Raw genomic sequence first — 27532 nt, 5'->3', positions numbered from 1 at the left:
GTTAAAATGTGCGCACATTTTTCGAAAATGTGCAGGTGCCAAAATGTGCAGGTCAAAATGTGCAGGTGCCAAAATGTGCAGGTTAAAATATGCGCACATTTTTCGAAAATGTGCAGGTGCCAAAATGTGCAGGTCAAAATGTGCAGGTGCCAAAATGTGCAGGTCAAAATGTGCAGGTGCCAAAATGTGCAGGTCAAAATGTGCAGGTAAAAATGTGCAGGTGCCAAAATGTGCAGGTCAAAATGTGCAGGTGCCAAAATGTGCAGGTCAAAATGTGCAGGTAAAAATGTGCAGGTGCCAAAATGTGCAGGTCAAAATGTGTAGGTTAAAATGTGCAGGTCAAAATGTGCAGGTCAAAATGTGCAGGTGCCAAAATTTCTCCCTTTCATACTAAAAAAGTCTTTCTGTCCCTTTCACACAAACAATTTTTTGTCCCAATTACATAATTATTATATATCTTTCCCTGCATTTTTATTTTAAATAGTGTTCTGTGCAAATCAATTAACTTATATAGGTATGTTATTTTTCTTGTTAAATGCAGTGGATTAAGTTTTTTAACTGAACAGAATATGACCCTTCAGGGCAAAAATAACTGAAAATACAATGTGGTTTCAAACAAATGCAGTGGTAAATAACTGATGCCTATATAAATGGTGAGAACTTATACTTTTGCATTGCACATCCATCATTTTTTTCATGACATCTCAGTATTATCCTTTTCTAAACCCGTTTTGTTACCATTGTACATATTTTTTACCAAAAATATAATACAGAATGCCCACAGCGGTCTCAAAAAAATATTTTCCCTATCCTAATATTCTTTCTGGCTGTTTCAGTCTCTTTATCTCTCTAATTGTTCACGCCAGATTTAGTTTGTTTATTTATTTGCAATCCCACATGAAACATACACCTTTTTCGTTCATAATGGCAATCATCTAGTTTCTGTATATTAGTCAGGAAACAATTACAAATTTTGCAAAAGCATCTAATGATATTTTGGTGTATTATGATATTCCTACAGTAGGTCTTTTTAGCCATCTGGTCCACACAATAGCAAGTCAGAAGCAATAACATGAATGTTTTAGCAAACTTAAAATTAGGGCATCACATCAAGTATTTGTGTGGGTTTCAAAACTAACCTAATTAAATACCCATATACCAAGTTATGTCATGTAAATGAGCCTCAAACAAATAAAAAATGTCAAACATTAAGTTGGGCAACTGTGTGGTTGTCCTTTTCTTTTTGAATGTTGTCATTTGAGTTTCTTCCAAAGACACATATATAGTCCTTTTGTCAATTGTGCAGTATAACCCAAAGGATGGAAAACTTTCTAATAATTCATTTGTTTCATTGAATAAAAATCACTGGACAGCTGGGTCTTTGACTTGGTTTTGAGTTTAATAACAGTATACTCATATGGTAGTCCAGCAACTTCTAGAATTTCACATATGTCTTTTTTGGAAACTCTGTGAGGATCAGTGTAACTTTTGCAATGCAGTAAAAATCTAGCTTGTTGGCTGGCCGTAAACATCCTGTCAGGCATTTACGCACTTTGTAAAAGTTGCAGTAACTCATAAAAGGATAAGCGAGACCTCCAGACTTTGGCTCCACTAAAGAAATCAGCTGGCCCTGTGGTCGCATGGTTGACAACATGCTGACAATTTTGATAACTTCCGTAAACTAGTTTTTTGCCTTGAAAAAACATATCCTCATAAATACTCTGTTGTGTTTAACTCTTTGTTACTTATCATAGCAATTTGACTTGTGTTTTCTGCACCAGTTTCCTTGGTGGTTATGATGTCTAGCAATTGTTTTGGTGCCTTGAATTTTTCTTCAAATTACCCTTTGTTGACAGTTTAAAATGAGTAACTTTGGAAAAAAACATGATCTTTGTTCAAGCTTGACCTTTCGTCTGTCCAGAGTTCCTGGTCGAGGCCAAAGTCGTTGAACATCAGTTCAAAGATACAGCCAGTTAGGAAAGTTCTATTTTTACCAGACTTTAAATCAATTAGTAATAAACTTTATGCACCCTTTAATATGTTAGGTAAAATCACTTGAAAGCGTTTAAAGAAGTACTAAAAAGATAAAACGTACATTAAATACTCTCCAACAGCACAATCACAACCACGTAGTAACATTATACAGGGTAGATGCATAAATCTGACCATACAAGCCCAGCTTTGTCATTTGCTTGCTCTTAAAGCACCAAACTCAATGCAAGCATCCGACAAGCGTGTAGTGTTAATCAAGCGTGACGGAAACAATAGCTGGACTGTCATATGAGTATACTATTGTCTAATTGTAAAATCTATAGAAGCTGGGCAGGCTACAAGCTAACAGGCCTTAAATTAAAAACAATAAAGTCAAACCGATTGAGGTGACGATCGTGTACATATCTAGTCTGAAAAACAGTGTTTCCTATTTCCTGAATGCTAGATAATTTCACGCTTTGCCATATCTAACAAACACAACACGCATTTTTACAAGTTTCTCTTAAATCCGATTTTAATTTATAGGTCATAACTTATAACTAATATTTTTGGCACAATTTATGACCACAACAATAGTTTGACGTTAAATATCAATACTTCATTTGAGCGACTGCACATTTTGGCACCTGCACATTATGACTTGCACATTTCGGCACCTGCACATTTTGACCTGCACATTTTGGCACCTGCACATTATGACTTGCACATTTCGGCACCTGCACATTTTGACCTGCACATTTTGGCACCTGCACATTTTGACCTGCACATTTTGGCACCTGCACATTTTCAAAAAATGTGCGCACATTTTGACCTGCACATTTTGGCACCTGCACATTTTCAAAAAATGTGCGCACATTTTGACCTGCACATTTTGGCACCTGCACATTTTCGAAAAATGTGCGCACATTTCGACCTGCACATTTTCGAGCACATTGTGCAAAAAACGCTCGCATGCCCGTCTCCTGTGTTGAGATCAGTATAAGTTACAGACAAACATGGGGTGAACGCTCGTCGTTTCTAAGCTCGCATTTAGCCACTCTGTGGGTTCTTGGTTGCCCTGAGTTTCAAAGCGAGTGCGCAACGAGGCATTATGCCTTTAACGATTTCTCGTCTCTGGTGTACGACCTTTACTGCGACCCGGATCAACTGATATCGAACTGCTATGGCGTCATACTGGATACAGTGACGGACAACAGAGCGAGATTTAAACCTCAATACAATCCGGAACTAAATATCACTGGTTCATATTTTCCACTAGCTAATGCTTCAGCCACGTTTCAAAATTGGCTCGATGTGTCAGCGTGGCTTCAAAAGCTTGACCTCAGCATGAAGGACATTGTGAAACCTTGCATCCAAGTGTCACTTTACGCCACAGCGCCACAGAGAGAGTTTCACGAACTACTCCACGTGGAAATCCCCTTCTGTGAGCTTGTTTGGTGCGGGTTTGATGATGAAACCGTCAAGTATTACAACGTTTCGCCGTGGACTTGTATTTCACCAAGGTAAATATGCATTTAGGAGTTGTTTTGACGTATAAACGCAAACCAACTCACAGGCCACGAATCATTTCGTGTATTTAGAGCCTAGCACATAATATATTGCAGAAAGTTACTTGGTGAGAAATTTTTACTTGATTTGCCACCCTGGTAATTTATTGATGATGTTAGGTGAGGTGAATGACTAAATGCAATCAATCGTTTACAATTCCCCCAAAAATAAGGCGTCCAACATCTTTTGAACAAAACTTTCACTGTTAAATTTTTCTCACAGGTGTGAAACGAACATCACAATCATACTTGTGGTTTGCATTATCTTCTCAATCCTTATCAGCATCGCCAACATCCAGGTAATAGCGGTGACTCTCCTCTACCCGGAACTGCACCACAGTCAGACCATATACAAGTTCTCATTGGCCGTGGCTGATCTCATTATCGGCGTGGTTGTCTTGCCAACGGTGGTAGTAAGTATCACCAGGTTCACGATGTCACCTCACCACACCAACCACGATGTACATCACGAATCGTCATTTCAAGAGAAAAGCGCTGCTTTAAATGAATACGAAGACCCCGTGTCGCCCAGATACACAAACGCCGTTGGATACTTCATGAGTCTATCTCTGCTTGCTTCGCTTTATTCAATCCTATTTGCGGCGGTGGACAGATTTATAGCGATGTCCAAGCCAATGTTGTACGATAGAAACATCGCCAACAAGATTGCCAAGTACAGTTGTGTTTCTGTGTGGGCAGGAGCATTGGTAGCCGCTTCTTTCCCAATGTATCTTGACGGCCTCTACTACTACCAAGCAATATCGGTGCTGGTTGCGGTGGGCGGATCTAGGGCGGGGATCGTGTACGTGTTGGCCTTTATCGTTCCACTAGTCGTCATCTGGCTTCTAAGCATCGCTACGTTTCTGGCAACGAAGAAACAGACGCGAAAACAGTGCCAACTCACAACACAGTGCAACTCTCGAAGGACTGAATATAGGTTGGCACAAACGCTTGCAATCATGGTCGGAGTGCTGACTGTGTGTGTTTTACCCGCAGCTATCAGCTCTATTATGACCGTGGACGTCCCTATTGCTGAGGACTTACAGAAGTTTATGAAAATACGCGACGCACAGCTAGTAGGAGCGATGTGTCTGCTCAGCAACAGTTTGTGGAATTATTTTATCTACAACGCACGCAACGAGACCTTCCGTGCGTCACTGAGAAAGCTAATGTCGACTTTAGGGGACAGAGTCACACGTTTGCCTGTCATAAGACCCAGTATTCAGCTTTTCACGGGTTTATGCACCAAACGTCGAACATCTACAACGCCGTACATAAACAACGGGTGGAGAAAAATGTCAAGAAGAGAATCGGAATCGACTCTTAATTCGAGCCGAAGTAGCAGCTTCGGTTTCGAGTTTAACCGAACAGTGTGTCGACTTGATGGTTATGAGGAGGAATCGACCTCGGTTTCAGATACGGGGGATCACCCACTCTCGTCGTTCCGCATCAATGCAAACACGGACACGTTCCTGAAATCAGTCATGCGTAAATTCGACGCAATTTCCAACAAATAATAGTTTTACTGCGTGTGCTTCGTTGTTGTACAAATTGATTTTGCAAAATTCAAACTTATTTCAAATGGAAAAAGAAAATGTCACCAATAGTCCTCAGAAAATTTAACCTTAAAAAAACAAAAGCAAATTATCGATTGTAAATTATTTATCTTTCGTGCTGCTTTCTCACCCAAATAATGATCAACGCACTTTGCTGCAACTTAAATATTGATTCAATGCAAGTCCTTCTTGTTTATTTAACCACGCGAAATAAACTCAATCCAAGTCAAGTTCGACCAACCTCACGACACACCTCATGTGTAAATGCTTGGAAAACTGTCTTTGACAAAATCAGTCCAATTTGCAACATAGCACAATATTATGTGGCAAACCTAACTTAAATGAATAGTATTATCATATATCCGATAAGATTTTCTCAAATTTGTATATTGTATGGCACAAAGCAAAACCACAAAACCACGCAAACAAGCGCTGTATAGTTGCAGAGGTTTTTACTGAAGCGTTTGTAACAAAATTAATTAAGACAAAGTTTTACTGAATGCCTTGAGACCATTTTTTCACGAAGGCAAATTTTTTTTGCAAGCAACCGATTTGAAAACAATAAACAAATGTGCTAAAATGGTAAAGGTGGTTGACACCGCGTAAATTGTCACTTAGCTGAATTTCTAGAAAACATATTTACAAACAAGCATTTGATCGCTTTTCGCATAGTAGGACTTCGAACGCTGTAAATAAAAAAGTTCCATAAACTGTTGGATGATAAAATTGTCCAAGCAACGAATTCAAGCGCGTTGACATTCAGATATGCGGCAATGTTTAAGGTTTCAGGCCGCTGCAAACCAATATCGGTTACACTCATTTGAGCAATTAACAGCAAAATCGATGGCAGGATGCTCAAGGTGAAGGCCAAGGTTATCATAAGCAGGGTTTTTGCCAGTTGTACCTCGACCGGATCAATCCCGTTGTTCGATGTAGCGCGGCTGTTAAGTTTTGTGAAGAAATAAGTGGCAAAGTTGACAAACCAGACAATTAAGAGCGGGAAAACTAAAGCGACCACGTATATCACATAACCCCATTTACCTATCAATATAGCATAGCTCGAAGTATATAAAACATACGTCGAAATAGAAGGAAAAAATGAAAGTGTGGCAAAAATAAAAGCCAATATCCACACAACGATACAAGCCCGTTAGGCTGTTTTCTTAGCTATGTCTTGTCGATACTTCAGAGGATGTATTACAACCCGGAGTCGATCTAATCCCGCTACCATGAGAATGTAAACGGATGCAAATAATGACAAGTGCGTTCCGAAACCAACAAAGGCAATGTACTGAGGTGAATCTATTGTAAACCGGAATTGCCATTCCCTTGGCGAGTAAATACTAGTTCCATTCTCGCACAAACTATTCTCTTCCTTGTAATTATTCAACACTCCATGCGTTAAAATCCATAGATTAATAACTGATGCAGGAAATACGATAACTCCCACCATGACGTCAGATATTGCCAGATAGAGTCTGTAGATGCCTTGGGTATGACGTAGACTCGGTTCTTTCGCTATAGCGACTATCACCAGAGAGTTCACAGCGGTGAAAAGAAATGATAAAATACCGCACACTACTTGAAGTATGTAAGTGTTGATATGGCACCTGAGACACGGTAGGGTTACAATAAGGTATGCCTTCTGTCTAGTGTTGAAATTATACATACACCTTATGAATACAGGATATTCAAGACCTCTAAACATGTCAAAGTTTGCTCAGTCGTTTTCAAGTGCTTTTATTTCAAAATGCCGTTATAGTCACAAACAGTTTTGGCAAAAAAGTTTACACCAGTTTACCTGTGATCTAACATTTTCCATTGCGTTAAGCGGCGGTTTACGTCCATTCTTGCATCGTATCCCATCCAATGCACGGAGCAAAATAGAGCACTATGAATCACAAGTTCATGAAAAGTGCAGTTTGATATTTCATACAAGGCAACCTGGACACAAGGCTCCTTCAGTTCATTCTCCGAAAGCCGAACATCATTTAAAAGATCAGCTGCTGAAGCCCAATCGTACGATGAAGTATTATAGTCATGTTGTCATAATTAGAATTGCGACGTTTCACCAGCGACTTGAGCATTGGGTAACACTTGTCCACGATGCTTTGTGGAGAGCAGAAGCTGTCGTAGATGAGAGAGGGAAAGGGATGGCGAGCAATCTCTTGCTGCATTCTTCTTTAAACTACGGACAACCCAGAGATCGAAGGGTCGCAAGATATTCTGCTAACCCGCCTTTAAACGTGAACCACCATGAGTGAAACTTACGGGTGAGAGCTTTGCAATGAATAGAAGTGCTGTATGTGAGAAACTTTGTGTCACTTGTGACTGTTTGTGGCGTCACGTTTCTGTGTTCCACCGCACACAGTTCAGGAAACATTAAAGAGCCAACGAACGTTAATATGAGTAACTTCCCACACAACGTAGACATAACAATGTCAAGCAACAAAACGATCAACCTATGACGGTACTATCAAGACCGATAAGGTACACAGGTTTTAAAAGTTGGTTGTTTCTTTCAAGTCGTTGATTTACATTTCAGAGAATCAGGGTACGACTAAAAAATGAATTATCACCTGAAACTACAGGTCGTTAATAATCTTTCACTGATATTACTTTTTCGAACATGTAGACCACAACTAGACAACATCCTACCTGGTAACCCCAAACAATATCAGAAACTCAATTAGTTGAAGTTTTATATTTAGTTCGCATTTCCAACTCTACACCCAATCAGCAGGTATCAACGACAACAAACTACAATACCAATTTTGCACGTTTTTCAACACAAGTACACAAGCCCTTTTTGTACCATACATCGTGGCAGTTCAATTGGTGACGTCGTACATAGCTGTGGACTAAACACTCTTCTCACGACTTTTTGCACGACTAGTGAGTCGGAGGGTGGCGTAGCCTACGCCAAAACACGCCTAAAAAAACACACGATTAATAAATCACAGTAGGCCTGGCCCTTTGAAGGCACCATACCGAATCAGTCGGTCATCAAGCATTCACCACCATTTTAACGTCGATTAGGGGAACTTTAAAATATATTGTCCTTGCCAAAAAAATAATTCACTTCGCAAACAATTCTTTATGTATGATCTACACAAACTGCAAATATTTGACACATAGATTGCACTATAAACGTTTATAATAGTTCACACTGACTTCTTCCCAACTATTGTGTTTGGTCGAATCTGGGTTCCAAAACTGTAAACAACCAACAATCGCGACAACATAGTAACGGGACCATCACCAGTAAACAGGGCAATAGATGTTTGCACCGTGACTTGCTATGATTAATTACCTTTCTTGATGAGTACGCGACGTGATTTGGTTTGTTGATTATCAAATGCAACACCACACATTGACAAACAGTGGTTTGGCCTTACAAATTCCGCAACAACTTTGTGGTTACAATTGAAAGTCGGTTTTTTTTTACTGTTTAAGCGTGCTATTGCTAGGAATTGAAGCACGGAATAAACAGTTGAGTTACTGTTTGGAAATGTGAACGATACACTACAACAAATGTAAGCTTAAGATCTCTTCATAAACATCACTTTGTGCAAGTATGGTCCATATTTCTAAGGTTTGTGTTTTATTTTGGTGGACGACATCTGTAATAATTGATTACCATATTTTCCAAGAGGCCTCGTTATTTATAACTCGCGTTCTTACTTTCTTACGACGTTTGACATTTTATTTTACCTCACGGCTTGGGACTAAATTTATAATCGCAAACGTATTCACATTAAAAGCAAACACCACTATTAGCACAGTGACTTGCAAAATTGGTTTGCAACACTAATTGTTCAGCGTTTGACATGAGCAAAGCTCAAAAATAAGATGTTTAATATTAGTTGCCCAAAACAAATATTTCCGAGACATAGTTTGGTTAAGTTTTTGCTAAAATCGTAGTCATAGGCGCCGAGTTTTACAAAAATGCAAGATGGCGGACGTAAATTATGACGTCACTTTTTGTGACGTAACTAAAGCGTGCAACCATACGAGCTCCAACTCAAAGCAGAATTTTTTTTTAAAGAATGCAACTTTCGTCAAAGTCTTAAAAAAAATTATACTAATGTTCATTTGAAACACTTTGCTTTAACGTTTTGATTGGTTTAGCAACGCTCAGAAAATGTTTCGTCAAGTTGTTGCTCTTGTATCACCTAAATAACATTTTATTACAGTACAATATAATGGCCATACATTCACTGCCAACAATTGTGTGTTTGACGTCATAAACAAAGCACTGACCAAAGCAAGTTGCAGTTTCGACACGTTTTGTTGCTTATATGTCAGCATGCTTGTGTAAAAGCAAAATTATTGCTAAATTTCCTGAGATTTTACGATGTTTCGTATTATACCGCTACAGACAAATCAAAATATCCACGGTGGCCGCCACCGTGCTTTACAATCCCAAGGTGGCGGCGCCACCCCGCCACCGCCCACTCGGCGCCTATGATCGTAGTGTCTCCAATGCTGTCCTAAATTTTAGCTTTGGGTCGACGGCAACCATGAACTTATAGCTATTGCTTCACAAACTGTTCAACCATTGCGCAATAAGAAACTTTTTTTCCGCGGCACACTTTGCCGGTCGACCATAAATAAGTTGTTCAAAGCTAATCAATTTGCAACTTAGTATGATGGGAAAGCTTCGCTATCATGCTTTTTACAATAACAAAAACTAAGCGTTCAAACTTTGTTACATATGCCCGCATTATGCCAAGACCTAAAACACAAGACAAAAATTTGCACTTTAAAATAGCGGATTTTTCGCAGCACACTTGGAAATCTCTCACGACTACATCACACAGTTTAAGTATCATTGCTACAAGCCCTCTACATTACGAAAAATTGATCCATAAATTTGACAACCACCATCGTATGCATTATTTTGTATAACCGGTATGAAGATTTTTAATCGAATTGTGCAAGGAAGAACGTTACACACACTAATATATATGACATATAGTTTCCAATTTACGAACAGACAAATGGCATGTACAATGAATATTGCTGAGTATTTATGACCAGCAAACTATCGTGAGCACTTGTCATGAACAGAAACATGGGTTTACGGCATAGGTGACCATTATATGGCAGTAGTTTGAGCGTTATCCACCACGGTCTTATCAACGCCAGAAGCAAGCGTTTGTGGAAAGTTAGAGTCAGAATTTTCCCCCTCCATTGCGACACCATTCGTCCTCTCCACCTCTTCAACTTGCCAACACTTTAAGCCAATCATCGCACCAGCATTCCCGTACATCTCCTTGCATACTGCCCTGAAGTCCCGGTCTCTCACACTGTAGATGAAGCAATTCCACAAGCTGTTGCACATCAGAATAAATATCACCACGACTTCAGCTGAAATAAAGGAAACAGCGGATTCTTGGTCGATCTCGGTCGGTCTGTCATAGTAGATAGTAGGCAAAGTGGCGCCAAATACCAACACAACAAGGGTAGGAACGAGACTTAAGCTGAAGGCACCGACCATAATTCCAAACGTTCTCGCCAACTGACTCTCGCTTGCTCCTTGTCCGTTCGTCGGATCGTCACCGACCGAGTTCTGCCTCCAACTGATGACGTATTTCCGAGATATGACGTAAGAAGCGATGGTCACAGTCCACATGAGGATTAGAGGAATCACAAAGATCACAATATAAAGGTAAATGACCGTCAAACCAGATGATGAGACGAGTGTAGACACCAGAAACCGGTAAGTTAATAAGTCAACACCAAAAGGAAGCGAAGCAAAAATAACAGCAAGAATCCAAATACAAATATTCGCAATCAAGCCGATTGGAACCTTCGACTTTTGGCTGTAACGAGCTGGGAACGAGAGCGCCACACAGCGGTCGATTCCAGCCGCAACCAATGTGTAAATCGACACCGAAAGTGACAGGACTGTGAAAAATCCGACAAAGTTAAGGTACTGTCGTGGAACGCGGTTGGAAAACAGGCCGCTAGGGTCGCGTACAGCAAACTGTTGTGGAACCAGTGAGCCGTTAACAACAACACCAGTAACATTGCGTAGTTTTCCGAGCTCGTGTGAGCCGTGGAATTGCATGTACAGACTGCTGACGAATGTAGGGAACACAATCAAACCAACCACGATGTCGGCGAGCGCTAGAGAGAAGCGGTAAACAGCTTGGTTGTGACGTATGCGAGGGTATTTCCCCAAAGCGGACAAGACGGTCGCGTTGGCAACGATTATTGCAATGGCGAGCAGCACACTGAAGACCATCATTACTATAATGCTTGACCGACATCTGGAACATAAACACAACAGATTGAAATACTAGAATACTAGAGAGATTGTCTGCAAATCAACCGCAACACATAAACATCGTAATCAACAGCTCAAAACTGATAGTCACGTGTTCGTGATGCCACCGGATATGACAAACATGCATGTTGCATATGGGCCAGGATTTAAAGTTTTCGGCGCGACAGTACACAATACAAACCGCTCACAGCTGCAACATTTGGGATTTACCAATTATTTGCCTCGCCACATGTTTAAATTTTACAGTTACAGATACGTTAGGTCAAACCAGTTATTTTTGACGTGGTTCATGTTTATAACTGACACATTATCTTGTTTGCAACCTACAACACATCATCCAACTTACGATTGTGGTAAACACGTCCACACCGACACTCTGCCTCCCTTCACAAGTTTCTCGTCAAATCCACACCACACGAACGAGCAGAAGGGAGTAAATGGTTGAATCACTTCATGGTAATGTGAAAAACCTCCTGAATCTCGTTCATACATGGCAACCTGCAAACAGGGACTTTGCAGTTGATCGTCCGATAATCTTGTGGCGTCCAATCCGTTTACAGCGTTCTGCCAAGTTCTTGGAATTGAAGAATTCTGCGCCAGAGTCGCCCCAATAACCTCTGCACTGCATTGCTCTACCAGAACATCGTAGTCACAGAACCGGTCGTACACAAGACCGCTAAACCGGGTGTACGCGAAAGTCCGTTGCCGACATTCCTTGCCAAAATGATCGCAGTTCCACTCCTTCAAACTTGCCAGGTATGACGTCAAATAAAATTCGCCGCTCGACCATAAGATGTGAAAGTTCTTGGACGCGTAATCACAACACACGGTCGTGTTGACGTTCATTCCTGGAGCGTATTCACAACTCACAGGTTGCTGAGCTTTGCAATCAACCAAACCACTCGCTAACGCAAGCACAAGCGGAGCTACAAATTTCCTTGCTACAGACATGTTGCGGAATGCAAACCAGGAACTGAAAAAGAACAAAGCAAAGTCCTGAGGCTGGTTAAAGGGAGATTTAAACTAAACCCCACAAAGGCCCTCGACACCACCTACAAAGCTGCACTGCAAATTTCTCACATTCAAGTTCGTTGTTTAAGCAAGTAAATCAGTAATGCAGCAACAAATGGCTTCTACCTAGGTTTGTCAACTGCCAAATCCCCGGCACCGCTGACTGCACGAAGCTCGTTACGCATAATTTAATCTTTTCTCGTAAATAGGTTGAGGCATGCACGCCCTCTTAGCCCCAACGTAAACTATCTTCATGATGAAAAACCTCTTCACAGCGGAAACAAGTTGGTGTTATTTTTAGAATTTACGGAACCATCGTAAACCGTAAAAACCAACAAAGGACAATATGTACAAGTTTCATATCAACGTTGATATTTGACGGGCAAGTATTAGGCATTCACAACTTGCATATGTAGATAAATTCACACAACGACACGTGAAGGTTGACAGTCTGTGATGGTAACAAACAACATTCACCGCAGACAACGCAGACATTAGTTATTGACAATCACCATCAGCATTTTTAACCAGAAGCCAACCATTGAAAACAAGTCGAAATCATCATGGCGCGATAAAGTAGAGGCAAATTATATGGTAGTGGTTTGAGCGTTATCCACCACGGTCTTATCAACGCCAGAAGCAAGCGTTTGTGGAAAGTTGTCGTCAGAATTTCCCCCCTCCATTGCGACACCATTCGTCCTCTCCACCTCTTCAACTTGCCAACACTTTAATCCAACCATCGCACCAGCATTCCCGTACATCTCCTTGCATGCTGCCCTGAAGTCCCGGTCTCTCACGCTGTAGATGAAGCAATTCCACAAGCTGTTGCACATCAGAATAAATATCACCACGATTTCGGTTGACGTGTAAGCGACAGCGGACTCTTGGATCAATTCGTTCGGTCTGTTGTAGTAGATCGTGCTCAAGGTGGCGCCACAGATCAACACGATGATCGAAGGAACGAGACTTAAGCTGAAGACACCGACCATGATTCCAAATGTTCTCGCCAACTGACTCTCGCTTGCTCCTTGTCCGTTTGTCGGATCGTCACCGACCGAATACCGCCTCCAGCTGATGACGTATTTCCGCGATATGACGTAAGAAGCGATGGTCACAGTCCACATGAGAATTAGAGGAATCACGAAGATTATGATGTAAAGGATTAGAACTGTCGGGCCGGATGATGACACAAGTATGGACGCAACCAGCGTGTAACCCAGTAAGTCCACAGCAAACGGGAGAACAGCAAATATAACAGAAAGAATCCAAATACAAATATTCGCAATCAAGCCGATTGGAACCTTCGACGTTTTTCTGTAACGAGCTGGGAACGAGAGCGCCACACAGCGGTCAATTCCAGCCGCAACCAATGTGTAAATCGACACCGAAAGTGACAGGACTGTGAAAAATCCGACGAAGTTACGGTACTGGCGTGGAACGCGGTTGGAAAACTGGCCGCTAGGGTCGCGTACAGCAAACTGTTGTGGAACCAGCGAGCCGTTGACAACAACACCAGTGACATTGCGTAGTTTTCCGAGCTCGTGTGAGCCGTGGAATTGCATGTACAGACTGCTGACGAATGTAGGGAACACAATCAAACCAACCACGATGTCGGCGAGCGCCAGAGAGAAGCGGTAAATAGCTTGGTTGTGGCGTATGCGAGGGTATTTCCCCAAAGCGGACAAGACGGTCGCGTTGGCAACGATTATTGCAATTGCAAGCAGCACACTGAAGACCATCATTACTATAATGCTTGACCGACATCTGGAACATAAACACAGCAGATTTAAACACGGAAGAGGCTTCGAGGATTGTCTGCATAAACCCGGATACATAAACATCATAAACAATTGACAGTCACGTGTTCGTGACATCACCGGATATGATAGGCATGCATGTTGCATATGGGCCATGATTTTAAGTTTTCGATGTTACAGCACACAATATAAACTTGTTACAGTTGCAACTTTTTTATCTATCATTTATTTGCTTTACCACTTGTTTAAATTATGCAGTTACTCTGGACCAGATCTTGATCCCCATGTTGCTTTTAATGTAAGCTATGTTTGAAAGGCTCACATTATCTTGCTTGCAACGCACAACATATCATCCAACTTACGATTGTGGTAAACACGTCCACACCGACACTCTGCCTTCCTTCACAAGTTTCTCGTCAAAACCACACCACACGAACGAGCAGAAGGGAGTAAATGGTTGAATCACTTCATGGTAATGTGAAAAACCTCCTGAATCTCGTTCATACATGGCAATCTGCAAACACGGACTTCGCAGTTGATCGTCCGACAATTTTGTGGCGTCCAAACCGTTTACAGCGTTCTGCCAAGTTCTGGAAAGTGACGAATTCTGCGCCAGAGTCGCCCCAATAACCTCTGCACTGCATTGCTCTACCAGAACATTGTCGCCACAGAACCGGTCGTACACAAGACCGCTAAACCGGGTGTACGCGAAAGTCCGTTGCTGACATTCCTTGTCAAACTGTTTGCAGTTCCACTCCTTCAAACTTGCCAGGTATGACGTCAAATAAAATTCGCCACTCGCCCAGTAGGAAGAAAATTGTCTGGACACGTAATCGCAACACACGGTCGTGTTAACGTTCATTCCTGGAGCGTATTCACAATTGACAGGGTGGTTAGCTTTACAACCCACCACAACAATCGCTAACACCAGCACAAGCAAGGTTACAAACTTCCTTGCTACTGACATGATGCAGAATGCAAAGCAAATAACTGAAAAAGTACACAAACAAGTGTGCCAAGTTAAAAAGAGTTAAATCCAAAAACCACAACGCATATGAAACTAATATGCTGTTATTGTGGCAGTAAATACAATGCAGACAAGAGAGTGCAAAAGTTATATTTCTACAACACAGTGGCTAAAAAACGTGCAAGCATTCTCAATGCACTGCGTTGGACTTTTTCTGCGGCTACTCTGCTACTCTGTCACCACTGTAGGCTTTCATCAAGTGCATTGTAGACAACATAATCAAAAGTTTTAGTTAAGTACATGTGAGGTTAAACTCACAAACACAACATAACGAATTATGCATGACCAAAACAATATACACAACTGAATCAGAAGGCAGACATTACAACATGTAGACACGGAGAACGATGCCAAATACGTGAACTACCCAGATTTACTCCCCACTTGTCACGGGTCAAGCCTGGTGGCTATTTTTGGACTCTAACGTTCTCATCTTTAACGCATTGCTCTGTATGCACGCCACAGGCCAATTACAAAGGTTTGGTAAATCACTGTACAACCTTCTCCACCATATCAGACTCGCTACAAAGGACAACGCACGACTATTAACATGCATTACTCTTTCATATGACGCTTATGCTTACGTCAAAATGTTTTGTACGTGCTTTGGGTTTCGGTAAAAATGGGAGGGACCGCAAATAACTTACTTCTACGAAACAAACTAACCAGCAAACATAGCTGAATCGACACTGTGCCTTGAGTAACACAGCGAACATGCTTTAATGAAATTGTTTCCAGCGTTTACGTTTAAAACCGGAATAATTCCGGGAAAATCTTTTCACCAAACCTTAATGCGTCCAAACAAAAAATGGACATCACGTGAAGCATTACACGGGCCAAACTGGAAACACCAAGGACACGCAATAGCAGACAGATGCAACAAATATAATGCGAACTTAAATGTAAACATATTTTTACACACACTTTACAAAGTACTTGATTACAATATACACAAACATGCGCTAAGCTATCTGCTTGATTCATAACAACTAACTATATTTCTTTCTCAATTACGTCACTATGTGCAGCATCATACACGGCATAGAATGAATCATCAAATGCTGCCTTATTTGTTATATTGCGGAATATTAATTCTACTTGCTTGAGCCGTCAAAGCCTAGTGGATGTTAGCTTCGTGGTTAATTAACCGGCGCGAGTATAAGCTGTGTCGACCGAATTGCTAAGCCCTCGTCATTTACAAGCAAAAACTAGCCTCAGGGCCCTGATATTTATAGCAGTACAAGCGTAACCAGTGTTAATCGCGAAACAGCTGGCAGGTAACCAGCATTAGTTGGTGCAAAAGTTGAAATCACCTGAGCAAAGACTTTGATCAAGCAAGGTGGTTTTTTATAGCATCAAATTAGTGGGCAGGAGGCAAATTGGGAACGGAGAGAATCTACAAATCCATTGTGAATGCTTTTGTAATTAGCGTAAATAAGCTACTGGTGGTTCTAGCCGTAACAACTCGACAATTAATGTCATAATAAAACTAATTATCATGCGCACAATTCATATTAAAACGAATCTCCCATAACGAGTAAATTTCGCAAAAATTAACTCAAGACGCCATTTTATTTTTTGAAATATATTTTCACGGTTATCAACTCATTAAGACGACCCGGTTGGGAGAGCTTTCCAGATTTAGCTTCAAGCAGCCTCAACTACGTAATGAAGACACGATTTTGGGGCGTGTGAGTGAATCTACTTTCGTATTCCGCACTGACGTAGCGACTTCACATCATTTAACGGACAACATTTATATATTGCTTCACTTCCTAACACTTGTCAAATGCGATATTAATGACGCATGAAAGTACATTATGACGCAGCAAACGTCTGCTCTTTCTTTGCTAAACGCCTCGCCCACTTTCGACAAACGACCAAATATATTTCTGCCAAATTCACTTAGCGGTTTTGTGACGTACAAGACGAATTGAAAAACAAATTTAGGCGGTTTCAAGGAATTTCGGATGTGTGTGAAAGGCCAGTCACAAATCGAACAAGTCTAATATTGGACTTAGTTTTAAAACGAACTAATTTGATTGCATTGTGTGTTGTGATATTGCCGCAAGCCATTCACATTTGTACGTATGGAGGTTTTTTATAACCAGCGATATACATTTAATCTGCCAGACAGCGTCGTTCAACGAGAAAGGCGTTTAGCAAGACAGTAACGCAAACATATTTGTTGTTCAATCTGCGAAAGAAACGGCTGTAGCATTTATGTTATATAAACTTTTTGATGTAAAAATAAATGTTATATATATATATCTAAATGCTCCCAGAGAGAGGGCAAGACAGCTGTAGGATTTGTTAAGAATGTAGAAGCTCACAAATTAACACACTGCTGTTTAGATTTAACGCAAACATGGAATATACAAGTTCAGCAGTCTTTTTGGTTCTATGCTTTGAATGTTTAATGCCGACATTAATAGCTGCAAGGACCACCGACAATAGCACATGCGAATTTGCACCAAATTTTATATTTCCTTCTAATGAAGAAAAGAACCGCTGCTGCTCGGTTGTGTATGAAAACTTCAAGTATGAATGGTCGTGGGGACGCTCCTATCTCACAACGTTTCTAAATACACTACAAACATGGAATTGTTCCGAGTTTGAACGAGAGTGTAGCATTCAAACCTTTGCATACAACGAATTCGCAAGATTGACCTACAAGAAATTTTGCAACCAAACTTTATTCGAATCGCAATGTTTACCAATTGTTACATCTGCTGCCAACCAAATCAACACCAACTGGACATCCTCGATTTCAAAACTAAAACCATCAAGTCTCACATCATCACAGCTAGCAGAGCCTTGCGTGCAAGCGGCAATGTATGAAGTAGGTGGATTTGGAAATTACCACGAAGTGATCGAACCATTGGTTCCGTTTTGCGATTTTCTGTGGTGTGGGTTTGATAACTCCGTCGTTGAGGCTGGACGCGTATCGGTGTGGACTTGCATGCCAAACAGGTTCGTCGCCACTTCTGTACTACTTCTATATAACGAGTACCTTCAGGTGTATAGCAAAATGCCCGGTATAATTAGGATATCCTCACCCACAAACGCAACAGCCTTTTTTGGCTAATAAACGCACTGCGCCGTGAAAAGATGATTTGATTGGACGTTAGCCACTGGTAATAAATACTAGAGATGTACCGAATATTCGGTTTGCCGAATTTATTCGGCCGAATCGATCATTTTTGCAAAGATTCGGTTTCGGCCGAATAATTTGTTGCGATTCGGCCGAAACCGAATCTTTTACGAACACAAATTTAAAGCGTTAAACGTGTCTTTTCTGCTTATTAAGGTCCACGCAATCTTTCAAAAGCCCAAACATAACGAAAATTGCGTCAATGTTTATCTTATTCAACACATTATCGTTTTTCCCACGGTAGTCAAAAAAATTAGTAATTCATTGGCAGGTTGCCAATCATGCTTAAGGCAATTTTAAACCCCACAGAAGTGAAATAAGGACGAAACACAACTATTTTGCACTGGCTGCCTGGTAGATAAACATTTTTTTCACGTCAAACGCGTAACGTACGACTTTGCGTGACGTCATAAATGATTCGGTTGATTCGGCCGAATTTATTCGGCAAAACCGGCGAATATTCGGTTTCGGCCGAATCGAAATTTAGCCGATTCGGTACATCACTAATAAATACGACGCCATCAAAGCGAAACATATATATAAAAAACATGCCCTATAGATCTAGTATTGATAAAAGGAAAAGGCAAGGTTATGGCGTTGCTTGAGGAATTAGTTATCGTATTTTTTACATTGTTCGCATATCCACAGTTGCAGAGGAGGCATAATTGCCATGATGGCGATCTCATTGATATTTGCCGTGATGACAACAGCAGCTAACGCGACAGTGATTGTAGCGTTACTTCACTCAAGGATTCTACACAATCAGGCAATCTACCGCATATCCCTTGCACTCGGTGACCTTCTGGTGGGAATGATCGTATTCCCGACGTTCGCAAGTTCGCTCTACAACAAATTTCATATAAAACATTCGGTCGGCGCACTTACGAACGTAACCGGATATGTTGCTGTCAACGGAAACTTGCTGGAAGAGCAGTCGACCGTTAGAGGCGCTGGAGGACTGTTCGAAGCTCGGCTTCCGCGCAGTTATATTGACTTTGTGGGTTTTTGGACAATATTGTCAGTTTGTGTGTCTGTGTACACACTAGTGGCTGCAGGTGCAGACCGCTGTTATGCGTTACGAAGACCTGTTCAATACAACGCAAAATCGACAATGCCCAAGGCTCTAATACCGGTGTTGGTAATTTGGCTTTTGTCCATACTGATGGCGGTTCTACCCCTGTTTGTCAGTGATCTTCGCTACGGACTCGTTGCATCAATACTAGTTTCGTCGGTGGGCAGAGAAGCACTTATCCTTTACATTGTAGCGTTTGCAGTGCCACTTATAGCGATGTGGACAATGGGTGTCGCGTCATATTGCTTTGCGCGAAGATATCTCGTTCACTGGAAGAGCATCTGTCCGACAGGGACCACAAAACGACAAAGTCGAACCGAAGCAAATCTGGCCAAGACACTAGCCGTGATGGTCGGCGTGTTCACGTTAAGCTTCCTTCCCGCAGTTGTTGTCATGGTTACAAGCTTCTTTCTGCCCCACATTTACCTGTCTGACCCCGACAACCTCGTACAATCGTCAGCAGTGGCGTTTAACTCGGCAGAGGCTGTGACCGCTTTTATCCTGATGTGCAACAGTCTGTGGAATTGCTTCATTTACAGCGCAAGGGACAAGGAATTCCGTAGGGCAACAATCAACATGTACACGTCCTGTGCAGGAAGGCTCGGAATGCAAAGACTATGCAAAATGCTGATAAAATGGTCACCAGAAGAGGAAGACAGACTTACAACCAGCAACGATGACGCCATTCATCTTGAAGCGACAACTAACTACAGGACTGACACAACTGATCATGATAATACAAACACAGCCATGTAACCACACAACCTTGTGACACAAATTACTTATATGATTAAACTTGTATCTTGTTTTAAAGCAGTGTGTATCTCATTTATTTTGGTTTATGTTCTACTTAGTTTCTGTTTTGGGTTGCCTGTCTTTTCCATGCATTTTTTTTTCATTATATTGTATCTGTAAGCATTGCAAATAATATTCAATCCTGTATAAAATGCAAATAATATTCAAATACTGTATGACAACTGTAGTTGTGCCACAGACTTAGATATGAGTTTTAGGGTCAAGGTCAACAGAAATCTCACATGGTTCACCCAAAGCTCAGTCAAAAGACAAGTTAAGTCTTTACAAAAGGTAGCCAGAGTATTCCCTACACTGTTCAGCAAATAAACCAAATATCATCTGTTGTAAAACTGTTGATGAATAACACTGACAAAGGACAACTCCAGAGTGCTAAAAGGTCACTAACTTGGGTAAAAATACTAAGCAGTATGTCTGTGTAGGCTTATGGGCACACACACACACATCAGAAGGAAAGTCCAAAGCAGTGGTTCTCAACCTTTTGGCTTTTGCAGACCCTTTTTGAAATGTAGTTGCGGACCCCTTAAGTTTCAGCTATTTTTGACCTTTTTTCATTAACAAGCAACCAACACATGGTGCATAAAATCCCAACTGATTTACCTCTGTTGCATCACAATGGGTTAAAATGTCACAATGTATTTGGGTTTATCTATAAGCAATGTTTTCAAATTTCAAGTTATTTTAAAATACCAAAGCATTTTTTAAAGTTGTGATTGATCAATCTCAGATTGTGCGAATTAAGAAGCTGTCGCAAACCCACCAAGAGCACTTCGCGGGCCCCTGGGGGTTCTATTTTGCTTTTTAAACAGTAGTAAAATTATATTATGGCAATCTGGTGGATTATCACATTTTAGTCCTGAAACAACCAATCAATATATAAAAAAGTCCAAGATAGATTTGTCCAATGTGTTGTCTTTTTAAAGTAATAAATCTGTCTAACCTGTGGCTGTGGATATATATATATATATAAATGTAATATGTAAAATACAGTAAAAACTGTTAACTTAAATTTAAAACAGGCAAGAACAAAAAATACTTTCTGAGTAATGGAATCAGTCGATTAATATCATGGAATATTATTCATGTAACTCATTGATCTGGCATCTGCTTTTTTTAAACAGATAAAACACAACAAAGTATAAAAACACTATATTGAACCAAATCACTAGAGACATTGATTACAGTACCGCTTTAAAACCAGTTTTTACAATTTTTGTTCACAATTCCTGTCAATAGCTGAATTCAAGTAACAAGGGGTATAAAAAAAATCACAAAAAATTAAAGGTTGCAACTTACAAGCTCAAAAAGATACTGGTTACACTAAAGCTGTGTTCCATAATCTTTTCTGTCCCATTGGCCTCTTATTTGCCAGATGATTTAAAAATAGCACCCTCAACAGACAAAACAGGACAAATTAATTGAAGCTGACATAAAGACACAACACAGTTCAACATAGAGTTTTGTGTTTAAATGGTATTATGGAAACATTTGCACTTACATTGGCCATGTAAAGAGATGTACAGTAGCAGCAAATTTGCATTGATGTTGGTCTCTGTTGTAAATGTCCATTTTCGTCTCAATGAGCAAAACTGTACGGTTCCTGCTTTCTGCAAATTTCCAGTAATGGCATCTGTCCAACCACCTGATCTTAAAACATATATATATATATATATATATTGTCTTACAAATTTACATATTTAATGAGATTTCTTGTAAAGCACAAATTTTGTTGATACAAATTTATGATTTTGTAAAGTGTTAGTTACACCAAAAACATGACAGTCTTTTTAATGCATTACTTTTTAACATATCCAATGGGTCTGCAACTGGTTGTGGTAGAGCAAAACTAAATTAGCCTAAATACCTTTTTTGTAAAAGTAAATAGTTACAAAACCCTTTTCATATTTACATGCAGAAATAAAAAGCCACTTTAACAACAACATTTAAATTTGACATGTATAATACTGAACTAAATTTATAACATTTGCTAATCCAATAAATAATACTTTTTAACACATCTTTATAACTGTTCATACGTTTTATTGTCACATGAGTAGACTATAACAGGTGGACTATTGTTTCTTCAATTTGGTGACATGACAATTTTATCATGTTTCACTCTTTGGTAGATCACACAGCATACAAGCAATCAGCTTACCTGTAAATTCAGCAAAGAACATGCTTGAGACAAAACATAAAAATCCAGTTTTTGTTTTTTTTGTTGCCAAGAAACATTCATGCAACTGAATGCATCTCAACATTTTCCAACTAGTCTGGTATACAAGATTTAATCAGCCAAACAAGCCATTGTTCCGCATGATAAACAAAACTTAAGTTACAAAAGTAGCGTTTAAAAGTTTGATAACTTTCCTCGGAATACCTGCAACGTAATATCCAACGAGAAATACAACAAATCGTTAAACTAAGAAAGCAATACATTTTGCCTTTTCTCCGCAGTGTTTATCATACACATAAACATGTTAGCATAAAAAAACGTTTAAAGTTTAGCAAGACATTAGACAACTACAACTTATTTATTTAATGCGCCAAAATCGCAGTCCCGGATGTTGTTAGTGCTTCATTCCAGCGGTTGTTTTGCGACGAGTGAAGTATATTTATACCTATGTAAGCAAATAAACAACAGTTTTATCTAAACCACAATGAACCAGCAAAAATTCTTAAACATTTTTGAGATATTTGTTGACGATTGACTTGATTTGCCGAAGTAAACAATCTTTGCAGCCGCCTGTCTAATTTGGTTTGTCTACCATTTTTTTCAGCAGCAGGGCAGTTATGTGTCATGTCATGTACAAAATAGTTTCTGCTTTGCTGTTTTTAAGTTTGGCTATGAGGAGAAGATATATATATATATATATAAAGTCGTTTAAGCAAACCCAATGACATGCATCATGAGTTGTGTTAATGACAATTAACGACATTCATGCTTGTATATTTTACACTAGTTGGAAACGTTTAATCTAAGTCTACAATTGCAACTACAGAATTACAGAGTGAACATGGAATTTGTTTAAATGTCTATTGTAATTACAATCCTGAAAACTTTAAGCCTGAAAACTTTAAGGAGTCTGAAGTGTATACACCGTTTATCCACCATAATAGACTACAGCTAGTTTATAAAGTGTTTTGAAATGCCAATTTGTTTTTATACCAGATAAACCAGAAAAATTAAGGTAACTTTTCAAACTCTGACAACTGACATCTTAGCCAGTTTCACAATCAGCACAAGATTTTTTTGGAACAAAGCTGTTTAATATTGACGGAAACCGAAACGCAACAGGAAACAAGATCGAAACTTCATGTGACAAATAAGCAGTTTGTCATGTAGGAAGTCGCTCACGTCATGATATACAGTGGGTTAAAATACAGTGGGAACTAAGGCTGTAGAAACATTTTACTTTTTTAAAAGACCTGTACAAAAAAAATCGAAAAAAGATATTACGTTGTAAGGCCTTTACAATATGGAGCAACCAAAAGACTTTTCTGTTTGTCCAACGACATCACTCAATGTGTGAAGAAAATATCTTCTCGTGGTGGCCTCAGCTGGAATGTTGTGCTGCATTCTCATATAAAATCGAACCCAACTTAAGGGTAAGGATGCTTCAGGCTTTGCTCTGCTCGTATTTCTCTTTGTTGTTTTCTGGTTCTTCAATTCCCTCATCAATGTTTTCCATCACAGAGAGGAAGAGTCTGTCTGCATTCGCGTCGATCGCAAACGAGTTGAAAATCGAGTCATCACTGGCATCCTTGCCGTCCTCTTCCTTCTTCCCACCTTTTATCTTCGGATTCTTCGCATACTTTGGTTTGTAAATCTTTCCCTTACTTTCCACAACAGTTGAGCTCTCCAAATTCGTCTTGCTCATTGTGTCCTGTGTGCTCGAGTGTGACGCATCAGAACTCTTTATGACGTCAGACGACAATACGCCTCGTGACGTGGTCTGGTTGGTGATAGTGTTGGACTCGCGTCGCAATTTTGTTGTGGATGTCAGCTCGGATGCAAGGCTCTTCTTTCTTCCTCCTGCTGTGCTGTTGCTAAGACTTGGTATGTTCGAGAATCTTCTTGCGCCCTCGTGCGCCACCCGGCGAGTGCAAATGACTGTCGAATCCCAGCACCACGCCAGCTTGGTCTTCTCAGCGATGTCTTTGTACATGACCTTGACGACGCGACGGAATTCCAGGTTGCGCGCACTGTAAATGAAAAAGTTCCACAAGCTGTTGCAGACAATGATTAACATGGCGGTGAACTCAACAGCGACAAAAGCGGATGCAGATGACAAACTGAAATCTCTTGGACGACTGAAGTAGACGCTGACAGTAAACAAAGGAACCAGCAGAACTACCAGAGCAGGAAGGAGACTGACAGTGAAAGCTCCCACCATGAGTGAGAGAGTACGAGCCAGCCTGTTTTCCACCGACCTCGTCTTGTGCCTTGAATCCTTGGTGAGATGCCGACGTGCCTGGGCGTGTTTCCGTGTCGAGTGATATGTTGCTAAGGAGACAACCCACATAATAATCATCGGGACAGCAAAAGCTAAGGCGTACAGGATTAGAGCATTTGAGCCGCCGCATGAAATCAGGAATGACACGATGAGGTTGTATTGCAGACCGGGGACATAGAAGGACAAAGTTGCGAAGAAAACAGAACAGACCCAAACTCCCGCACATATTTTTTTGGCAAGAATCTTTGCTTTGTCCTTTCTGTACTGCAGAGGTCGGTACACGGCCGTGAGTCGATCAAATCCAGCCACTGTGAGAGTATAGATCGAAACCATCAGTGACAAAGTGGTGAAAAACCCTACAAAGTTTATGTAGGCTTCGCCCAAGAGTGTGGCAGTGGCGCCTCCCGGTTTACGATACATAAAATCCGAAAGATTAGAAGCCACTGTCCCGTTACTATATATATTGTATCCCTGGACTGTCTCGAGACTGCCGTGTGGGTGAGGCGTCAAAGTAAGCTTGGTGAAAGTTGATATAAACGTAGGAAATACAATCAGCCCAACCAGAATATCACCGAAGGCAAGGGACAGCTTGTAAATTGCCTGGCTGTGTCGAATTGCCGGATTACGAAATATCACAACTATAACAGTTAGGTTTGCTACAGTGACGATGAGAGCAAGTAAGGCACAGAAAACCATGATCACCGTAATCCCAGATCGACATCTGTTAAACACAACAAAAAGTTCAATCAATCAATTTTACTATAGTTATAGTAAAATAATTCTGTAATGTAACGAATATTTTTTGCGACTATCCTACTTTTTAAAAACTTTGCAAGCAACAACAACATCTCTTCGTCGTTTAATTAACATATTATTTAGCATCAACATGTTTGAGTCAACACATTTTATGATGATGCAGCACGAAAATATCGAATATTTTGCACGGATTTATGCTTTGCTATTAATAAGATGGTGGATTGCCTAAACTGGAAGCCCTTTTTTCTAAAAGTAAACTATATTGACGTGAATGACATTTAAATTTTTAGCATAATTTTGGTGCTGCATTTCTATACAATCTGCTTTGATCAGAAGTGTAAAGATGATTATACATGTTTAGTTAGTAACATTTACCTCATACGTTTCACAGCGAATACTTACTGAGGTTTCATGCAAGTCCACGCTGTGATCTGACTGCTCCTCGCAACATCTCCATCAATCCCGCACCACACAAGGTCGCATCCCGGTATATCAGCGTGGACAATCTCGTGGTAGTTGTTTACTTTCTCCGGCTCTGAATCAAACAGAGCGACTTGTACACAAGGTTTCATAAGATCTTCGACTCCTAAAGGCAGAAGTCTCAACTGTTCCACAGAGGAGTTCCATTTGTCATCCACGACCATTGGAACATTCCCTGAACCTTCCAAACTTGTGCTTGCAATAACAACAGGCTGGGTAGTTTGGAGTGACTCAGTTGCTGTATTCTCCACAATATCATTTACAACGTCCATACATTTGTTCACAAGCTGTGTGCGGTTGCAGAAGTAATCGTACACGAGTTTGGTGTACTCAGTAAAAGCGAAAGTTGGTTTCTGGCACTCGACTTCAAATTGCGGACATTTCCATGCTTGTAGAGATCCAAGGTACCGAGTGAGGAATAGTTCGCCGGTTGCCCAACGAGATTCGAAATACTCCACCGTTGAGTTGCAACACTCTAACTCGCGCTGACGGCTTCCAAGATACATTCCAGGCACATAACGGCATTTCACTTGCGGCCCTTCAGAAGTGGAATTGCCATCAATCTGCGCGCACCCGAGAGTGAACAGTATGCAGGCGAAAATCGTAAATGCAAAGTGATTTGCAAACCACATAGCGTTTATCTTGTTCAAGTTTAGTTTCAGTTTTGCACGATATTAGTAAATCAATGTTCAGTTTAACTTTCTAGACAGACAAAACCAGGTTTAGGGGTTTTTTCGTAGAAGCAAGTTACAACAAAGATTCAAAATTTTATATCGTGCTTAAACCTATTAGCAAATCTATTTCTGCCACTGTTTTATTCAAATACACAAAGAAAACTAAACAACACAACATTTTTAACACTGCTGTCAAACTTTAATGTAAACCGAATTTCGCAAAACAACCGCTGCACGATAATCAGCTCCGCTATACAAACCCGCGCAGCTCGTTTGGTTCGCGTCTTGGCAGGCGTCTTGAGTATTCGCATTATGCCACTTTTTATTACTAAGTCAGTTTCCGATGCAACAAGCGCGGCCCTGTCACGCTTTACACGTCATGACATGCTTTATATGTGACGTCAAACACCCGTCATTGCTCGAACTGTTTTGGCGCGAAGTGGAGCCCGCGCACAGAAATATTAAATGCCACAACATTACACACGATGGTTGTGAAAACAACAAGCAAACATATAAATGTAAAACCAGTAACAATGCAACATAATCCATTGCTAATTAACATTATCGGTAAAGATGCAAATGTTGAGAATAACACAGATTTTTAAAACTATGCCAGATCAGTTGACATAATTCAAACATAGATTATCATGTAATGTTTGTGGTGAGTGTCATCTATAAATAAGCACTGGTGCAAAGTAGATCATTTCATAAAGTTTCAAAGCACCTTTTAAGGGCACAGCAAAAATATCTAAACAACAGTTTACTAACGAGCAGTTTAACTGAAAACTTATATTAATAGACTTTCCGTTTCCGCCATTAATCTTCCGGCGTTGGCGTGACAACGGGCGTCATAATTAGAAGTTGCTTTACACCATCTGACGCGCGTTGGTGAAAATTTCAGTTTCCTGCCGCAATTTTTCTAACTCGTGTATTGCGTAAAG

General features: G+C 40.4%; 5 protein-coding genes across 10 annotated transcripts; 2 read left to right on the top strand and 3 right to left on the bottom strand.

The window, feature by feature from the left end:
- Window positions 1-174: 174 nt before the first annotated feature.
- LOC145237512 (uncharacterized) lies at window positions 175-5285 on the top strand. The gene is made up of 2 exons (XM_080100410.1): window positions 175-3494; window positions 3763-5285. Exons 1-2 carry the CDS (start codon window positions 2944-2946, stop codon window positions 5054-5056), a joined length of 1845 nt encoding a protein of 614 aa, XP_079956536.1. The 5' UTR covers window positions 175-2943; the 3' UTR covers window positions 5057-5285.
- Window positions 5286-9368: 4083 nt separating this feature from the next.
- LOC145237511 (uncharacterized) lies at window positions 9369-22684 on the bottom strand. Of its 6 annotated transcripts, XM_080100409.1 has the most exons (5): window positions 22383-22684; window positions 21723-21871; window positions 11737-12363; window positions 10596-11373; window positions 10392-10468 (listed from the first exon to the last, which is right to left on the bottom strand). In XM_080100409.1, exons 1-5 carry the CDS (start codon window positions 22461-22463, stop codon window positions 10454-10456), a joined length of 1650 nt encoding a protein of 549 aa, XP_079956535.1. In that variant the 5' UTR covers window positions 22464-22684; the 3' UTR covers window positions 10392-10453. The 6 variants fall into 6 exon arrangements, with proteins under 6 accessions (XP_079956530.1, XP_079956533.1, XP_079956531.1 ...); XM_080100404.1 differs by having other exon boundaries at window positions 9369-11373; window positions 22383-22683; XM_080100407.1 differs by having other exon boundaries at window positions 9369-11373; window positions 21723-21866; window positions 22383-22444.
- On the bottom strand, window positions 12463-17408 carry LOC145237514 (uncharacterized). Its single transcript, XM_080100412.1, has 2 exons — window positions 14521-17408; window positions 12463-14165 (listed from the first exon to the last, which is right to left on the bottom strand). The coding sequence occupies exons 1-2, from the start codon at window positions 15123-15125 to the stop codon at window positions 12989-12991; spliced, it is 1782 nt and encodes a 593-aa protein (XP_079956538.1). The 5' UTR covers window positions 15126-17408; the 3' UTR covers window positions 12463-12988.
- LOC145237513 (uncharacterized) lies at window positions 17554-20382 on the top strand. The gene is made up of 2 exons (XM_080100411.1): window positions 17554-18158; window positions 18988-20382. Exons 1-2 carry the CDS (start codon window positions 17554-17556, stop codon window positions 20165-20167), a joined length of 1785 nt encoding a protein of 594 aa, XP_079956537.1. The 3' UTR covers window positions 20168-20382.
- Window positions 22685-23481: 797 nt separating the features above from the next.
- LOC145239682 (uncharacterized) lies at window positions 23482-26632 on the bottom strand. Its single transcript, XM_080103063.1, has 2 exons — window positions 25840-26632; window positions 23482-25402 (listed from the first exon to the last, which is right to left on the bottom strand). The coding sequence occupies exons 1-2, from the start codon at window positions 26547-26549 to the stop codon at window positions 23845-23847; spliced, it is 2268 nt and encodes a 755-aa protein (XP_079959189.1). The 5' UTR covers window positions 26550-26632; the 3' UTR covers window positions 23482-23844.
- Between the last annotated feature and the right edge of the window lie 900 nt (window positions 26633-27532).

This window comes from Phallusia mammillata, chromosome 7, assembly GCF_965637545.1.
Source record: "Phallusia mammillata chromosome 7, kaPhaMamm4.hap1.1, whole genome shotgun sequence".
NCBI classification, from domain to species: Eukaryota; Metazoa; Chordata; class Ascidiacea; order Phlebobranchia; family Ascidiidae; genus Phallusia; species Phallusia mammillata.
Note: the sequence above shows the minus strand (reverse complement) of the source record. Positions and strands in the feature narration are given on the sequence as shown.

What these genes read in the sequence shown, in the direction of transcription:
- LOC145237512 (XM_080100410.1), top strand. Translation starts at nt 2,944, where the DNA reads ATGCCCGTCTCCTGTGTTGAGATCAGTATAAGTTACAGACAAACATGG. An exon ending in TGGACTTGTATTTCACCAAG is followed by an intron (nt 3,495 to 3,762) that starts GTAAATATGCAT and finishes TTTTTCTCACAG; the next exon opens with GTGTGAAACGAACATCACAA.
- LOC145237511 (XM_080100404.1), bottom strand. Translation starts at nt 22,463, where the DNA reads ATGAATGTTTCTTGGCAACAAAAAAAACAAAAACTGGATTTTTATGTT. An exon ending in GTTCTTTGCTGAATTTACAG is followed by an intron (nt 21,872 to 22,382) that starts GTAAGCTGATTG and finishes ATATGTTTTAAG; the next exon opens with ATCAGGTGGTTGGACAGATG. An exon ending in TGGACGTGTTTACCACAATC is followed by an intron (nt 11,374 to 11,736) that starts GTAAGTTGGATG and finishes TTTATGTTCCAG; the next exon opens with ATGTCGGTCAAGCATTATAG.
- LOC145237513 (XM_080100411.1), top strand. Translation starts at nt 17,554, where the DNA reads ATGGAATATACAAGTTCAGCAGTCTTTTTGGTTCTATGCTTTGAATGT. An exon ending in TGGACTTGCATGCCAAACAG is followed by an intron (nt 18,159 to 18,987) that starts GTTCGTCGCCAC and finishes GCATATCCACAG; the next exon opens with TTGCAGAGGAGGCATAATTG.
- LOC145239682 (XM_080103063.1), bottom strand. Translation starts at nt 26,549, where the DNA reads ATGTGGTTTGCAAATCACTTTGCATTTACGATTTTCGCCTGCATACTG. An exon ending in TGGACTTGCATGAAACCTCA is followed by an intron (nt 25,403 to 25,839) that starts GTAAGTATTCGC and finishes TGTGTTTAACAG; the next exon opens with ATGTCGATCTGGGATTACGG.
- LOC145237514 (XM_080100412.1), bottom strand. Translation starts at nt 15,125, where the DNA reads ATGTCAGTAGCAAGGAAGTTTGTAACCTTGCTTGTGCTGGTGTTAGCG. An exon ending in TGGACGTGTTTACCACAATC is followed by an intron (nt 14,166 to 14,520) that starts GTAAGTTGGATG and finishes TTTATGTTCCAG; the next exon opens with ATGTCGGTCAAGCATTATAG.